Below are 19,140 nucleotides of genomic sequence, written 5' to 3' on the forward strand. Positions count from 1 at the left end.
TTCAAGAAATCCCACAATCCATTAAGGACTATGGAAAACTTCAGTTCCAGACTGGGCACGAGACATAGGTGTTTCTGTAAAGAAGGAATGCAAATGGCCAACTGGCACAGGAAATGGTGCCCAGTATCACCAGGCTTTAGGGAAATGTAAATCAAAACTACAACGTGATACCAGTTCACACTAAGAAAGACAGTTTATCCCTGGCACATGGAGAATCCGCAGTGCAGGACGGATGCAGGAACCTGGGTCCCTTGCACGCTGCTGTTGGAGATGATGTGCCCACTGCAAAGACACTGCTCTTCTACAAGAAGCTAACAATAAAATTACCATAGGAACCGGCAAAGCTACTGCTTGAATATAGGGTCGAAAGAGTTTCTCAGGGATTGGATGCTACCAGTCACAGCACCACCAGTCACGACCTCCCCTTCCAGGCAAAATTAATGAACCAAGTGTGACACACACAGGTAAGAGAGTTACATTTGGCCTGAGAAAGGAAGTTCTGACAGATGCTACAATGTGGAAGATCCTTAAATATGTTACACTGGTGAAATGTTACACTGTATGTTATGTTACGTTAATAAATATGTTACATTATGTGAACCTCATTAGTCACAAAAGGCAAACCCTGGATGCTTCCACTTGAGGTTTTTAAAAAGGCAACTTAAAAACCTGTACAACCATATCAATTAGAGACAATAGCATTACTTTAGTATGCTGTAGATTTGTTCTCATTGTCAAGTTTTATTTTAAGCTAAGTAAAATCTGATGCCCCAACCACACAGATAGGTTTATATCTTCAAACATTCTGTGAGGTCTGCAGACATTTTCATATCTTATATATTACTGGGCAGCTGATGAATAAAACATACATATAATAAGAACTTTGATTATGAGAATCCAAATATTCAACAGAATGCTTCTATTTAATCTTGTGGTACCATGTGGCTTTTATAGGATGAAATTATTTTCCTTACTAGGTAGGATTTTAATAAGAAAATTAATCTCACTTTTATTATTTTTAAAAAGTAGCGATTGAGTGCTCAGCCCTTACGGGACTATCCATCATTCCTCCATGTCTGAGGGGAATATCACAGGAAAGGGAGCAGAGAGAGCATAGGACCTGAACAGTGGGGAGGAGAGAAATGCGGTCCTGGGGATGGATTCGGTGACAGCTCAGGGCTGGAATGGGACTGGACCTTCATTTGTGGTCTGGGGAGGGGCTCAGTTGGCCCCTGGTGCTCCTGCATACCATGCTTATTGGGGCAACAGGAACCTGTGGTTTAAGTAATAGCATAGCCATTGAGTTACCTTTGCTCCAGTGGAAAGCTCTACACCCGTGCCCAAGGCCTTACCTCTGGTTAAACCCAGAAAGTCACACTCATACAAAGCCAACAAAAACTCACAAGAGTATGAGGAGGTGGCTTTAGTGGAAAGAGAAGGCACAAGGGACATGGTGGGGTCAAGTATGATAAGAATGTAGGAACTACATGTATGAAGCTGTCAGTAAATTAATCTGTTAATTAATATTAAATATACATTACATATTAACATACTAATATTAAATATACTAATATATTTTATATAAATAATAATATAAATATATTACATAAATATTTTAATATTAATTAATATTAAAATTTCCCTATTAGATGTCAAGGCATATGTCTTAGTCGGGGTTCCTATTCCTGCACAAACATCATGACCAAGAAGAAGGTTGGGGAGGAAAGGGTTTATTCAGCTTACACTTCCACATTGCTGTTCATCACCAAAGGGAGTCAGGACTGGAATTCACACAGTGGGAACTTGGAGGCAGGAGCTGATGCAGAGGCCATGGAGGGTGCTGCTTACTGGCTTGCTTCCCCTGGCTTGCTCAGCTTGTTCTCTTATAGAACCCAGGACTACCAGCCCAAGGATGGCGCCACCCACAATGGGCTGGGTCCTCCCCCCTTGCTCTCTAGTTGAGAAAATGCCTTACAGCTGGGTCTCATGGAGGCATTTCCTCAAGGAGGCTCCTTTCTCTGTGATAGCTCCAGCTTGGCTCAAGCTGACACACAGAACCAGCCAGCACAGTCTACAACATGCTGACCTCTGTACAAAATAAAGACGACCCCTGAAATGTTCACCTCCAGGAAACACAAGTGCAGGGTTTTCAAAATGGGAGTACCAAAACCTATGTCAGAAAAGAGTCAGTAGGCACTGCTAAGATGTATATGGTGGGGGATACGTGACCATACTTAGATATCTGTCAGATTAATCACTCAGATGCTGCGTATCATTTATGCTTGTGGTAGTGCCAATAAATTTGCACAAGTGCATAAACCTCATCTTGGGGCCAAATGCTAAGGTTCCTAATTCAGGCAAGAGCTGAGGTTGAGTCAGAAGATGAGCAAAAGGAAAAGCAAAGCAAAACCCCAAAGCAGGTCCAGGAGAAAAAGGGCGGTCGTGACTAACGGTGCTCGGGCTCCAACCCTGATGCATCAAGGGTTTGAAAGGGTCGGGAAAAGCAACAGGAGAGGGAACCCTGGAGGGGAGGATGAGGCACAGACAGGAGCACAGGACAGACCGAAAGAAAGATAGACTGACGGATAATGTCAGAAAAGGGTGAACTGGCCTCTGGGGCAAAAACTCCACTCTCTGCATTGGGATTTTTCTTCCTATTCCCTGAAATCCTGATTTTACACATTAGTGGGAGCCTCCTTACTCCTTGATGCTGAAGAGTCCAAAAAAATCCAACAGGCAACTTAGATTCAAGATAGCCCCGTTGACAGCTGAAGACTCAAGGAGCATTCACATTCAGGTTAATGGAAGAAAGGATGAGGGAGAGAAGGAAAAGAGGGAGAGATCGTGGTCATCGCTCTACACTGTGGATGAAAACGCTCCCCTCGAACATCCCACTGAGCATGCTGGTACCTTAGGCTGGATGAGGCAGAAACAGGAAGAGTCCTGACCCAGCCACACCCCCTGAAGGGAAGGCGGAACTGGAACAGTAGCTGGTTTTCAGGGAGAGACTGAAGGATTAAGTTATTTCATTTCCAGAAGCCTCTCGGTCTCCAGAGTCACTTCCTTCAGCTGGAATTCACTGGTAATTGTGAAGACTGGTGGCCTGCTCTGCTCTCTGTAACAGTTGGAGTCGCTAGGCTTCTAAACCCCTCTCCCTGAAGACCTTTTCTGTGGCAGCAATGACCAGGCAGAGCAATGTGTTAAAACCTTGGGTACTACCAAGAAGTCAGAGCTTATGGGTAGGGCCACCTTGTTATATTCTCACAGCTGAACAATGAGAACACATCTTGGGGTGAAGCTGGGAAGTTGCTCAAGTGACTTCTCCCCGGTTTTCCCAGGGTAAGAGAAAGGCAGCTTTATCAAATGCTGGGGCCCCGTCTCTTAACAAAGACAGCACAGTGTACAGTGATCAAGAACGGGGATCCTGTGTGATCTTTGTGATATAGTCATGGGAGAACGCACGGGTGGTCCAAAGGACCACTGCTCCAACTTTTGTGAAGTTTCATGAAAGGCCCACAATGTCAGGGGCCGAGAAGAAATGGCCTCACTGAGTTAAATGTGACCCTTTGTGAATCCCAGAGCGTTTTAAGGTGCACATATTCCAGGGTGAGCAAGCCAGGAAAAAGGTACCGATAGTAATTTCAATTATCCTTACAACCTTCTTTGGCCTCTGGGCTCACTCGAGAACTTCTAAATGAGCGTGATTTACCATGAGAAGGAGTCGCAGCAAGGCTTTCGGGAATATGTACGCCACAATCAGGGAGATGATTGAAGGAAATTGAGGCCGAGAAAGTGAGCGGCAGTCGGAGTAAATTAATCAATCCCAGGCATTTTGGAACTGTTAGGAAGTGGAGTTTAGTAGATGACAGGCAGGGCCCTCGAGCAGTCACGTGCGTGGGGAAGGGCTACTGTTCCATCCCCTACAGCAATAGGAGTCGCGCTTACCCACTTTCGAGTGGGCCCTACCGCAAGACGCTGAGGACCGTCTCACCATGGAGGCTACTAAAGACCATCAGTAGCGCAGGCAAAATTTCCTCCCATTTAGCTTACGTGGTCTAAATGGAACCTCTGCTGGGTAGCTCGGCAGATCTAGCTTCTCCGGCCCACGGCCTTTTCTGCTTGATAATTAAGACACGGACTTGCTAAACTGCAGAGGAACAACGAAGGCTTTGACCATCTGCTGCTTTCCCCTGGGGGAGTCTGCACGAGGGCCACGCCTGCCTTCCTTTCTCACCGGAGAGCCTCGGATTCTTGGAAGTGGGGATAAACAAGTAGGTCCCGTGATAAGCAGAAGAAAACAAAAACAGCATTGTGAGGATTGGAGTTCTTAGGGTCAGGGGAAGATGCCAAAACCTCTCTTCCACCCTGTGAATGGATCCATCTCCACTGGTTGTCCAAACGCGAAGCCCAGTGTCCTCGATCCCAGCTGTACAGCAAGCTCCCCCAAACCCTAACTTCTGCAGCTTCATTCCAAAAATGTGCTAGCGTCTCTGACCAAGTTATATGAAATCAGTAAATGACTTTGGGTCATTAGCTCATTCCAGGACCTCCCTAGGTACGTCACATGGTCTTGGGGGGGCGGGGGGGTGATATGAAGTAAACCTTTCCCTTTAAATTGGAGCAATCCAAAACCACACCAGGTTGAAACATACGATGCAGGCCGGAATGCTTTCGGCGGTCTCTGTCTGAATGCTTAGATTGGTCAAATGCAGGCAGCTATAGATGCATAACTGACTAAAACAATAATGGATGTGATTTTCACTGCTCAGAGAGTCAGACAGTAAATGGTTCCTATAGCAACCGAAGACAGTCCACTCTCTCTGCTCCTGGTATTTTCCATGTGGTAAGTGATGTTAAATTTATGCTTTAATATATATGGTGTAAAATACTCAAGTTAAGCTTGCTGAAGGAACCGTAATTTTACCTCTTTACGAATCATTTTGTCGCTTTTATACCTAATAACGAAACGGTTCTGATATACAGCTCTGATTTTCCCCTCATTATCTATAAATGAAGCTAAAAGCCACCAGAAGATGTAGACCATATAGGACCAGCCCTGCCTCACCCACCAGGACAATGCATATGTGCGCTCATACGCACATAAACACAAGGTAAAATTATGATTAAATCGGCAACTTAAATTCCTTCACAAAGTTCATGAATCCTTGACAATGTCTAGGTTTCCCACTGTGCTTTGCAAAGAGCATTGCAGGTTAAGAGAGAGTTTCCACACATGGGTGTCTGAGTATTAATCCTAGTTCCCAGTTCTTGTTACGAACAATGTGCCAAGGTGCCCTGAGATAAGTGAACAGAGTTCTCCAGGCCTCGGCTGTGTCTTCTAGAAGTGGGTACAGAGTTCTGCGAGGATCAGTGGAAAGAAATCATCAATAAATCGAAAGCCAAAGCTCAAATATCACCTAGGAGAATACCTACCTCCAGTACTTCTCTGTAAATGGCATACATACCTGTGTCAGTGTGTGTGTGTGTGTGTGTGTGTGTGTGTGTGTGTGTATGAGGACAGAGAGAGATAGAGATAGATAGAGAGAGAGAAAGAGAGAGATAGAGAGATAGAGAGAAAGCAAAAGCCTGTGCTCATGAACACATATGTGCACACACATACATCCTCTGAGAAGTTCTTAAAAAGTGACCAAATGTTAGAAACAAGGTCACGCTGGAGCGCTTGAGTGTTTTACATAAACATTTAATTTTAGTATTCTGTATGGTAAAACACCATATTTAAATGCACAGACTGCCATGTCGACAATATCTATCAAGCAAAGGCCAATAACATCAGACTCCAACAGCTCTGTGCTGGCCAGGATGCTGGCTTTAAGACTTTGCCGGCATGAAGATAGGTTCTCACCATCCTGAGTTTATTTCATAGTTCTGTGTTTTAGAAGAATGCTAACCCACACTGATACTAGCCTCATGCCCAAGAGGAGATGGATCTGTCAGTGATAAGGAGGTCTCTATTAGGAGCTGGAGAATTAGTTCAGCAGTTGAGAGCCCTTCCTGATCTTCCAGAACATTCAAGTTTGGTTCTCAATGCCACAGCTAGTGCTCACGACTGCCTGTAGTTCCAGCTCCAGGGGACCTGAAGAACTCTTGTGACCCCTGAGGGCAGCAGCACACACATGACATACACTCACACAAACATGTGCATACACACAAAAATAAAATCTTTAACATTTTTCTTTACATACAATTCATTAGCTATATTAATATTTTGCAATAACTAAAACAAAAGAGATGTTTAAAGTATGTTTTGAACCACCAAAAACTCAGGCATTTCATTAGGCGTGGCTCAACATGTACTGCAATACTCATGGAGGATTCTCCTAAGGTCAGGGTGGTCCCTTGATGGTACCAGTGTGACAGGGTCACAGTCAGAATCTTTGAATGTTGTACCCATTGCCAGTTCACCCATCTTCCAGAGAGGATGATGCGGAGTCCAATGGACACAGCAGTGCAGCTAACGTAGATATGCAATGTTCCCCCTGTTCCCGTCTACCCCTGTGGCTGGCAGGGTTGACATGCCGCTCCCTTCAGATGTAATCACAGAGGGGACCCAAGAAACTCTGTGCCCAGAGCCTCCTGGGGACATTCTAAAGGCTGTCATATAGCAGCGACAGTGTTTGCCCATGACTACACTTGCACACACCCACGTACATTTGTGTATGAACCACGTGTCCCCAAGTAAACATTTATCTTAGATTTCTAAACCTTGTTTTACTCCCTCCTTGGGGAGATTTATACCACAGAGTAACCTAGAAAATATTTTCTTCCCATTCCATTCTGTGCCTGGATCTCAGAATGTTAAGATCCTGGAGAGCTGGCATGCAGACAACCATTTTTATAAAGGCTCTATCTTCAGAAGCACTGCATGTGGGGCTTGGAGTTTAGTGTTGAGATCGGCTCAGGCTTGTGACGTTTGCATACTCAGAATCTACTGTGAATAGTGAGAGCTAGGGCTGGGGAAACGGCTGTGAGCATAAAGGACTCATCACACAAGCTTGAGAACTGGAGTTCGGATCCCCAGAAACCATGCAAAAGGCAAGGAGTCATGGCAGCTGCCTAGACGCTCAGGACTCAGGAGGCAGTGACAGGGGATCCACTGGGCAAACCAGAACTAGATGAAACTGGTCAATTTCTGGTTCAAGGAAAGCCTCCAATCCAACAAATACAGTGGTTAATGATCGAGGAAGACATATCAAGTCAGCTTTAGCCTTCTACATGCATAAACACATGCACACACACAGAGGCAGACGTGCATAGACATGTACATACACACAAGATGTGCATACATGAACACATACTAACACACAGGCATACACAAGCATACACACATGCACATACATATAGATATGCACACACATACAAATACATAGGCACCTGCATATGCACATGCATACATATAGGCAAACATGCATGTATGTACATAAAATAATGAAAAAATGACATCCCGGTCTACAGAGTAAAGTCAGTTACATTTCAGATATACCTTATTCATATAGGCTGAAACGGTTTTTGTTCTTTTCTTTACAATATTTTAATGTTTTTTAGTTTGGATCTCCTCCCTAACTGCTCATAAATCTCTATATTCCCACAAAATGTCTACTCAACCAGAAGACATCAATAATTTAACAGTAGAATTACCAGATCATCACAAGAGTCGCAAACCAAATAGCATCCTGAGAGCAAGACAAAGTATTGATAACTTGAAAATTTGGAGTCATGTAAATTCTATTGTGTCCCATCTTGGCCTAGGCACATGGTGAGTTTCAAGCATGTGAAAGGCAGATGATTAGGAAGGTGAAGAAGGAGAAGGAGAAGAAGAGGAAGAGGAGGAGAAGGAGGAGGAGGCAGGAGAAGCAGAAGCAAAGGAAGAGGAAGAGGGAGGGGGAGGGGAGGAAGAGAAGTGAAAGAGGAAGAGGAAGGAGATGGGGAAGGAGCAGCAGAAGTAGAGGAGGAGGAAGAAGGAGATGAAGTAGTAGTAGTAGTAGTAGTAGAGGAAGAGGAAGAGGAGGAGGAAGAAGAAGAAAAAGAAGAGGGGGAGGAGAGGGGAAGGAGGAGGAGGAGGAGGAGAAGAAGGAAGACATCTTGAAAAAAGAAAATGGAAACAACCAGGAATGGAGTTATCAATATCAGAATGCTATATCTGACAGACTCTGAGTTAGAGGCCGTGTAAACAAAGCCTGATGAGAACATGCTTAGGTATCTAAGATCCACAGGCCCTGCACCCTAACACTGAAAAACAAACAAAATGAAAATGGACCACAAATCAAAAATAATGTGAAATCCAGATGGTGGCTCATGTCTCTAGTTCTAGCACTTGGGAGGCTGAGGAAGGAAAGTGTCCTGGGCAACCAGCCTAGCTCTGCGGTGCAACAATGATAGGAAACGAACATGTTTACTGATGGCACACAGGCTTTGTCCTTGTCATTAGCCCCTGACAAACTCAGCACAGCTACCAATACTCAGCCCTGTGCTGGCTATTGTAAGCTACCTTGATATTATTTCAGCATGCCAGAGAATGTACACAGGTCACACACAAATGCTACACCATTTCAGACAAGGAACTTTGGCATCTGAAGACTGTGATACCTACAGCCTCCTTACCCCAAACTCCAGGGACAGCCTGGGACTACTGTTAAGGCACCCGTTACATAATATGTTCACTTTTTCCTTTCCAACTTACTACACCATTGACTTTTGCTTCAGATTAGCTACTTTCAAACCTTGCTTCACAATGGAGTCACTCGGACAGTATTTGATGAAGTCCTGAAGGATGGACCCTCCTGAAGACCCATTATATTAGAATCCGAGGGTGAGCCTGAAATTCCTAAATCTCCCAATGTAACGTTATGATTGAGGCAGGACGCAAAAGTCTACAGCAAGATAGCTCTCTGTCTCCTAAAATAAAAATCAGTTGTCGCCTTATAACAGGCTAAACACTTTAGAACGAACTAACACTTTAGAATCTATCACTACTAGTAATGGATTAAAGATTGGAATCCCAAAGTAATCGAGTTGAAGCAGGGGATTCAGGTCTGGAATACCTGTAAAATCTAAGAGGCAATGTTGTCCTCGATGTGACTATGAGTCTCTGAGAATAACCCCTGGGACCCTGGACCTGGGAGCTTGCACTTCTCACCGCCTCCTCCCAAGCGGTGCGCGCGCACACACACACACACACACACAACATGAGCAGTGAGTAATTAAGAACGGTACAGACAACAACAAACTGATTAGTGTCATTTTTAAAAGGTGCTAAATGCTTTGTAGGAAAATGTCAATAAAAGATGTCTATCTTGTGCATCAGGCACAACAGACAACCGATCTGGATCTCATTAACACAAACATCCACCCACTCAGGCAATAATCCGATATCCTTAGCACAATCATTTAAAATAACTGAGATGTGGGATAAAAAGAAAAAATGCTAAATGCTTATATCAGTCTTCAAGTGCGACAAAAAGCTTTTAAAGTAGTGATTACTAAACTTTTAGAATCAAATAAAAAAGTAAGGGTAGATTTAGAACATGTAATTTAAACTTCTATATACATCCTTCCTTCCTGGCAGGAAGGTCTCCAACAAAAGCCAGGATACAGGAAAAAAGGGGGAGGGGGTTGACATCAGGCGGAAGGGCAAGACATGCTCGCTCCGTGCTGAGGCCATGAGAAGACCCCTCCCCAGACACATTACCACCTGATAGCTCATCGTGGGCTCATCCTGGAAAAATATGTTTGGCTACTAGCCACTTCCTCCAGAAAAGACGACAATACAAATAACCAGCCAAACTGTGTCGATTAAAAGGATAAAGGATTTAAAATTCATATAAGTGAGACACTTCATAGTTGTCAGGCTACTGCAGAAGTGCCAAGTATGATAAGAGTCAGGCAGAACCAGTGCAGGAAGAGAAAATGGAAGCCTATTCTTGTGAGACAGCAGACACAGAAGGGTTAAAACACAGAGTGCTTCTGTTTGGTAGCAAACTCAAAATTATAAATAAAATAATAAGATATCAATATAAAAGACCAGGGTTTGTGTCTCTGGGGGAGCACAGGTCTAGCACACATGTTGCACATGTCTAGCACATGCCTAGCACAGGTCTAGTATAGGTCTAGCACATGTCTAGCACATGTCTAGCACAGGTCTAGCACAGGTACAGCATGCACAAGGGCATGAATGTAATCCTAGCACTGCAAAACAAACAACTGAAACTCTGCAAAGAACGAAAAGAAGGAAAGAAGCAGGGAAAGTACTCTAGGAGGTTTGAGGAACCAGAGAGCTGTAGATTAAATCTAAAGGGGCTGTGATTGGAGCTCAGCAAGGAATAGAACAGCGATTGGAGCTCAGCAAGGAGAAGAGCAGTGATTGGAGCTCAGCAGAGGAGAAGAGCGGCGATTGGAGCTCAGCAAGGAGAAGAGCGGCGATTGGAGCTCAGCAAGGAGAAGAGCGGCAATTGGAGCGCAGCAAGGAGAAGAGCTGTGATTGGAGCTCAGCAAGGAGAAGAGCGACGATTGGAGCTCAGCAAGGAACAGAGCAGCGAGTGGGAGCTCAGCAAGGAGAAGAGCGACGATTGGAGCTCAGCAAGGAGAAGAGCGGCGATTGGAGCTCAGCAAGGAGAAGAGCGGCGATTGGAGCTCAGCAAGGAGAAGAGCGGCGATTGGAGCTCAGCAGGGAGGAAAGCCCTGATTGGAGCTCAGCAAGGAGATGAGCTCTGCCCACCTCCAAAAATATACTCCAAAGGAATTGAGCGGCATTCTGTGGATAAGGAGAAGTTCGGTGGCATCTACTCAGTCTGTCCCAACTCCCTAGAGTGGGCACAGGCTCAGGGAACTGTCTGGCATGCAGAATATATAGGACCGAAGCCTCAAGGACCATGCTTATTTGAGGATTCACGCGTAACGTAAATGCTTGAAATTAGAAGAGGTGCTGTTAATTTCCACATGAATTCCTGATATGAATTATTTAGAAATTCAGCTTACAGAAAGGCCTACAAAGCAAGCTCTCTGCTCTTTGTGTGTGTGTGTGTGTGTGTGTGTGTGTGTGTGTGTGTAGACAGAGACAGAGAGAGACCGACAGAAATGGAGGAGCCAGATAGAGACAGCAGATGGGGGAAACAGAGAGCAACAGAGACAGGAGACTGTGGGGGGGGGAGAGAGAGAGAGAGAGAGAGAGAGAGAGAGAGACAGACAGACAGACAGACAGACAGACAGACAGACAGACAGACAGACAGACATTGGGGGTGGGAAGACAGACAGAGACAAAGAAAGCAACAGCGGAGATAGATAGACAGACAGACACGGGGGAGGATTCCTTGGTTGTTTTCTTCAGGGGAGAAAGGCATTATAGTTGTAGAACTCACAATTGTTTGCTGTCAAAGAAGATCACTGAGGAAGAACAGCAAGAAAAACAGGAATTCCAGAAAAATAAGAAAGGTACTGAACTTGTGCAGTAAGCTTGGAAACCTGGAGGTCTAACCGATGTGGAAAGAAGGTTCTAGAACAGAGACAGCTTTGGTGTCAACAGTCCCTCCTCCAGGACCATGCGTCTGTCCCCCAGTACAGTGAAGGGTGGTGCACACACTTACCTGTAGCCAGAGCCGGTCCCCAGCCACTGTCCTGCCTATGGCGCTGCACTGGAAGGTAGCAAACTGGCCAGCGTTCACCTCCACATTCTGAATCCGCAGGAAGTGGGGAGTTCTCGCTACAGGAGGAGAAAGAAGTCAAGAAATTAAAAGGGGACCTGCAGCCAGAACACCCACTCGTAACTAGTCAATCCATTTCCCACTTGGGACCTTCCCAGTGCTCATCTGGTGAGGAAAAGGGTTTTGCTTTGCAGTGTTATTTGAAAGGGTATCATGGAAGGTTTTTGGTGTGTGTCTCTGCAACAGAGAGAGAGAGAGAGAGAGAGAGAGAGAGAGAGAGAGAGGAGAGGGAGGAGGGAGGGAGGAGGGAGGGGAGGGAGGGGAGGAGGGAGGGGGAGGGAGGGAGGGAGGGAGGAGGGAGGAAGGGAGAGGGAGGGGGAGGAGGGATAAAAGAAAAAGCCAGGCAATCTGGGATAGAAGCAAAAGAGAAGATATTTCATTGTTCCTGCTGTGCAAATTACAGGAGCTCAGCAGTCTCCTTGTAATAACAGATCTGTATTAATAAAGATTATGCTGACGCCTAATTGATGTTTTGAACAAAAACATATTAGATATTTATACCCGCAATGTGAAAAGAACAGTAAGAAGTTAAATGATGTTGTCAAGGAAACTCTGAAACCCAAATACAGAACTGTGCATAATATATATTTTAATACAACTAATTGGTATGCAACATTTCCTCTGTAATATTTCCCAGCTACCAAAAAATACTATCCCAATAGACACACTGTGGATGATGCTGGGCCAGCCCAAGCCTGGGAAGTTTTGCTGGTTCTTATTTCTAATTCAAGAAATCCAAACGATTCCAAACGCTAAGCACTGCTGTCCCCTGAGGGGTTTGTCGATACGGGACAGCTGTATTCATAAAGGACGGCTCTGCACAGTTGGAGGGGTACACCCTAGTTTCCGCATCACACTTAAAACAGGTACCAGATACTAGACTTACTCAGGACTTGAATGCCATGCAACTTTTATCAGGAAAAGATTCTCCTTTCACCATAAAAAAAAGTCAAAGACTGGGAAAGAGGCTGGAGCAAGAAGGAAGTAGTTGGGCTGGAGAGATGGCTCAGCGGTTAAGAGCTCTGACTGCTCTTCCAGAGGTCCTGAGTTCAATTCCCAGCAACCACATGGTGGCTCACAACCATCTGTAATGGGACCTGGCTCTCTCTTCTGGTGTGTCTGAAGACAGTAACAGTGCACTCATGTACAGAAGTGGGGCAGACAGTAGGCAGAATGGATTCATTATGCCTTCGAGTGTCCCCTCCCTGCCAGTGGGTCTTCAAGTTGTGCATAGACTGTTTTGAAGAATGGTGCCCTAGTCTGGGGACCCTGTGACTATACATTGACACTCGTATGAACTCAAGCAGAACCTAATTAGAACTGAGAGTGCACTGCACACAAAGAACCATGAATTTTAATGCTGGCAGCACAGGAGACGCTCATTATTATTTGGAGGCCGGCAATAATTCACTGTGTTCATGATGCTTAGTATGCGAAATGCTCTAAACGGGCCCCCGCAGAACAACGGGATGATGGACCTCCCTTGCTTGGTATTAATTTATTAACTCACAATTCTAAGAAAGCTCTTCACTGACTCAATTGAATTGCTCCTTACTCAAGAACATGATTCTTTGGTCTTCGAAGACATCTGAGAAAGCTTACCTCAGTCAAACATCTTTGCTACCTTGTTCGGGAGGTACCAGAAAACTCCTTCTTGTCATCAAAACAGTAGCCCCCGGGTTTTACATGGCAGAGGCTTTTCCAGGAAGCATCCTCGAGAGTTCTATTTCTCACATAGGGAGACTTGACTAGTAAGGCTTTCCATTTCCAAAGCCCAGGGCGGATCACTAAGCTGCCCTCCCCCATCTTCTCTACCTGTCCTAATAGCCCCCGTCCCATAGTCTGTCCCATAGTCCTGTGGAGTCCCAACACTACTGTCCTTCCACAAAGCCCCACTGTTCTCTCAGCTTGTCCCAGGACCTTCGCTGACTGTGATAGCAAGGACAGGTGGAGCTTGATGTCACTGCCCTCCCACAATGCGCTCACAGTGGCAACATTGTATTAGGTGCATGCCAGTTACATTAATAGAACCACGAGCCCTTAACCTTTAGAGCTGTTTGCGTGAGGTCTCAACTTCTGTGGCAGAACTCTTCTCTCCCACCTTTGCTCCCTCACCTTTGACTCGGCAAATTTTTACTACATAAGAATTATAGCAATTATACCAAAGGGTCCCAATGTTAATAAAAAGCAGAAAAACTACTGAGATTTGACTAAATTAAAAGGACTACATTGAAAATGAAGAGCTATTTTCTTATTTGTGTATCTTATCAAACACACACAGAGACACAGACAGATACATACACTCACACACGCGTGCATGAGCACACATACATATACACACATACTCATGCATATACACACACATAGACACATATTCCCAAACACTCTGTGTCTCTCATAGTCATATACAAACATACACACACACACACACACACACACACACACACACACACACACACACACACACAGAACCAGCAGGGGGAAGAAAATTAGGTTAGCATCCTAGTTTGAAAAATCTAAATTATTTTAAGAGTCGACATCATATAATAGAAAGTTATGACTCAGGACAGGTTGGCTCTAAGCCAAGCACACAAGCACTGAAAATCTCAGTACAAAATAGGAAGCCTACATGATATATGAAATGTGTACAAACCTCTAGCTGGAACATGTGAATAATAAAAAAAAAATGACTCACGGCTCATCCCCAAGATTATGCACATACAAAGATACTCTGAAATCCTTAAAGAGATCCCAGCCCATGATTGTTTCTAAGAGGCTTGGGTAATGGATACTCAGCATCAAGCCCATTTCAGTGTGACCCTCACTAAGCAGACTGGAAATATCTCTAAGTGCTCACTTCACCTATAAAACAGCTCCTTCATGGTTGTCCTTTCTCACCCCTGTCAAAACTGCTTCTGAAACTCTCCTTTCTAAGTCAGGAGGCAGCTTCCCCCGACCCCTGTTCACCCTTCTTGGGACCTCTTCTAATGGTGGGGTGTCACCCATTAGAATACAGACATTTTGCTTTGCAGAGCACACGGGTCTCCCAGAAGCCATCTCCTGCCACCATGGAGTCAACAACCAAGAATGCAGCAGATGTGCTCCAAGAGATATCTACAATTCCATATAATAGTATAATAATAATAATAATAATAATAATAATAATAATAATAATAATAATAATAATAATATCATCTAAGGGCCTTAGAAACAAGGAATCTATAAAGCTCTACATGAGACTATGTATATGTCAGCCTTGAGTGTAGTTCTTGATTACAAGGAAATATGGAAACACTTTGGTCGGCCATTTACTTCTGGTGTCGAGCTCTTCCTGTAAAGGCACAGTTGAGATTATGGTTTACCTCTCAGAGGAATGCAGTCAGGGAAGGTGGTGGCTGCTGTTCCCTAACTGGTAAGCTCTGGCCTAGAGATCTAGTCATCTGGAGTCCCACAAAGAAGATATTCTAGGCGTGTTTAGAGAGTGACGAATGCACCTGAGAACAGCTGTCCCATGGAAAACAGGTCTTCTTTAAGCAGAGCTTTGCAGCTAGTGGAGGGGAAACTGGGCACAGAGAAGACATGGGTAATGGAAAGGAGGGGCTGGATTCAAATGTGAGGGAAGCACCAAACATACATTAACTTTAGAGAGCCAAATTTCTCTAATAACAACAATGGAGTCTTACACAGGCTGGCAGACCACAGTATGAGCTGGCTTGATGCAGCAAGAACATAGAGGCAGAACTTATGATCGGAGAGCCTATATGTGGTACTCTAAGTATACTGGGCTAGCCTTCATTGCAGACTTGACAGTCTAGTATCACCTGAGTAGAGCGTTAGTTGAGAAATTGCCTTGATCAGATTGGCTTGTGAACATATCTACGTGGGTCTTCATTATTACTCAACGAAAGAAGGTACAGTCCACTATGGGCAGCACCGTGCCTAGGCAGGCGGTCCTGCACTAATCAGGAAGCTATCTAAGCATAGGCCAGTGGTCCAGCCAGAGTGAACCAGGTAGAATGCCACACCCCCTCTGGCTCCTGCCACATGCCACACTTTATTGGTGGTGAAGAGTTCCTTGGATGAAGGCCATGTGGCACAGTACAGCATGCACTCTGTTCTCACTTCCCCCAAGAAATGACAGTGACCAGGAAATACAAGATGAAATAAACCCTTTTGTCCTATGTTGCTTTTAGTCCAATTGTTTTATCACAACAATGAAAGGAAACTAGAATATAGGCATCTTATTTGCAAACAGCACTCTATCAAATATTTCCAGCCCACAGGGGCTTCAGTCAAGTCCACAGAAAGAATCTTGTCCAGCAAACCCTCACCTTTCTCAACTGTTTGTACTGGGGTCCTTTGACAGCCTGGATCCTTTCTTTCATTTCCCTAAGTTATCTTTGGGGAAAGGGCTTCAACTTCTGGGGAGCTTCTGGGACACTTTTATGTGAAGGGCTAACACTTAATGGGTGTGCTTGAATGCACCTGCTCCCTAGACCCAAGTCAGTCTCCTACTTTCCTCCTTTGGAGGGCACTTCCAGACTTTGAGAACCTCTGCTTGGACTGAGGTCCTGACTCTTTTTCTAAATTCCTCTCAGGAAGTTCTGGGTGACTGAATGGCCCCTTCTCATGTCCTTGTTGACTGCACATCACTGCACACCTATTCAGCACACCACTCCTGCTGACGTGATTTACTAAGGAGCATTTAGATTGTCAACAGCTTCTTCCACAAAACTCAAACATCAAAGCAGCTCCTCCCTCAAACCCTGCTCTGTCGGAGACCTTCCTTGAGTTAGGGAAAGTGAAGCCCTCACTACTACCTCAAGGGCTCTCAATGGACTCAGACGCCCCCAAACCCAACTGTCTGAGGTTAAAAATAAAAAGCTAATTAGATACAAAATTTAGCTCACAGTTGCAAAGGAGCACATGTCACACAAGAAAAGATTGGTGAAAAACTTTAGCTTATATATTGAGCAAGTAGTAACTTCTTTTATCTGACAGAAACAACTTAGACGACAACATAAGTGAAACATAGTTAAGAGTCAACTTTTATATACATATATCCAATGAGTAGTAGGTGTGTGTGTGTGTGTGTGTGTGTATGTGTGTGTTACATGAAACTTACAATGATGCTTTTGCATCTGTCCATAGAAGCACATAAACAGCTATAGATGTTACACACATGGAATCGTTCCCCACTTCTAGATGGCATCACCAAATTAGCAGCGAAACCCTATCAGGACTACTGGGGAAGGCGGCTCTCAGATAAGAATTCAAATGTTCAAGGTCACGTGACTTAGACATTTGGTAAATGCAACTGGTTTAATGCTTTTGGTTAAATTGTAAAAAATACAAATTAGTAGGAAAAACCTGCTAAGTTAGCAGCATGGGTGTGATAAACTGTGGTAGGATTCCAGTTTGCATTATTAGTCATATAAACTGATGTCATATTTGATAGATATTTAAGATTATAAAAAATAAACTTGATTTAAATCAGCAAGTCATTCTGACAACCTTTGTTTCACGAATTATTTTTTTTAATATATATAAATTTGCCTAATGTAGCTTCCAGAATCTTCTTGGTAACTAAGTAAAAATGAAGTATTTAAGTGTCTATATATCTGGCTTCTTATTCTCCCAAGAATAGTAACTATATTTGGATCTGTTGATAAATATACTCTTTTGATGCATAACTGATTTGTTACTACAAACATGCATCGCTCCAGGGTATGAAAATGGGGTATTCATAAAATTTATTGGTGAATGGAAGGATGACAGATATGAATACAGTTACCACATGCTTATTCTTTAGGTATCATTGTAAACTAAGAATTACTAATAGCTAAAAGTTATAACCATTGCACACATGTACAGAAATAGCAGATGAAGTGAAGCAGCTATGAAAGACATTCAGGGAGGGTGGGAGTGCGTTTCATTAGAGAAGAGAGACTAATTCTACCCTAAGAGAGAATGAATGCTTTAAAGAATACATCAGAGAAGGGAGGGAAAAGAGGATATCATGCAGAAACCCTTAAGTGGATATGTGGAATCACAAATGATTTTTGGGAAAATGATTTTGACTGGACTTTGGGAGTTAGTCAGGGAGGTATTTTACGATAAGCTACAGCATGAGCAGCGCACATTGTAAAATGGGTGCGAATGCCTCATTGCTTTCCTTTCTGTAAACAACAGAGAAGTTTTATTGCTGTGCTCGTGATAAAAGAATAAATCGGATGGAAACGGGGTAGTTTCGTCTTTTAAGAACCCACTTATAAAAATCAGGTAGTTTGCATCATACAAGATTAGCTGCGTGCCCTGTTTGCCCTGGACTGTGTAGGGAACTGCATCTTTCAGTACTAAGAGCTAAGGGGAGGGGTCCATCTCATCCATGGTACCTTATATTCATCCCTCTGCCTCTGCTGCCTGTCTTCTGACCTTCCACTTCTCTCTGCCTTTTCCTCTCCAGACCCTTCTCTTCCAGGCTGCCAAATCTCCCCAAATCTCTCTGGCTCTCCTTACATATGACTACCTCAGTTCCCTCCACCGAAGAGCACTGAAGGACTCAATGCAGAGAGCCCTGTGCGTCCCTTGCCCCCTACAGTGCTAAGATGCAGAAGACGGCCCATCCCTTCCCTCCCCAGCCTTTCCTACTACAGCCATGAGACACAGACCAAGGCCCACTGCTACAGCACCACTGGAGCGCAGATTACATGCATCTAAGGCATACTTGATTTGCAGCATCTTGGACAAAAGTTCCATTGACTAATTCTTTACCCTACATCCTCAGGGTCCTTCTGGAAGGGCGAGGATGGGCTACTCAAATTATGTCCTTTGTCAAACTATGATAAGCGCAAGTATGAGATGCTTAAAAAATAACTTCTCTTCTCCCATCTCTGAAAGAACCTTACTGCGCTGAGGTCTCATGGATCCTCCCAGTGTGGCCTAAGAGGTCAGGACCGACACAATAACCAAGAGCTATCCAGCCCCAATGTCACTAGAGCAGATATAAGAGACTGGTCGACGCCTCAGAGATGCACAGGTGTGCCACAGCATCCCTACCTGTGAGCACCTGTGTTTCTGTTAATTACACAGAAGGTCATCGTAGGAGTTAGTGACTAAATCCTTATACAGACTTCTCTTCGTCTTACATTTTTAGGAGCTAAATGTCTGAGACGAAAAGCAAGCAACCGAAACCAACTCATTTACAAATCAGAGACGTCAAACTCCATTCTATCAAGTTCATACCACTTTGTACTCCCATCGAGAAGAACTGAGAGGGCTCTTCTGGGTGTCCCTTCCAAGAAAACTAAGAGTTAGCTTCCGTAGTCTCTCTTGAGAAAGGAATGGACTCTGTGCACTTTGCTCTGTCTGATAACCTCTTAATAATAATAAAGCATTTGAGCAGCAGCCTTCTTGCTGATTCTAT

At 44.2% G+C, this 19,140-nt stretch overlaps 1 protein-coding gene across 1 annotated transcript in view; it reads right to left on the bottom strand.

The window, feature by feature from the left end:
• Positions 1–19,140, bottom strand: part of Ptprm (protein tyrosine phosphatase receptor type M) — a 681,698-nt gene that overhangs the window by 373,846 nt on the left and 288,712 nt on the right. Inside the window, exon 5 of the mRNA XM_032901727.1 lies at positions 11,598–11,713. Coding sequence (XP_032757618.1) covers positions 11,598–11,713 — 116 coding nt within the window. The remainder of the gene's footprint in view (positions 1–11,597; positions 11,714–19,140) is intronic.

This window comes from Rattus rattus, chromosome 4, assembly GCF_011064425.1.
Source record: "Rattus rattus isolate New Zealand chromosome 4, Rrattus_CSIRO_v1, whole genome shotgun sequence".
In the NCBI taxonomy this organism is placed as follows: Eukaryota; Metazoa; Chordata; class Mammalia; order Rodentia; family Muridae; genus Rattus; species Rattus rattus.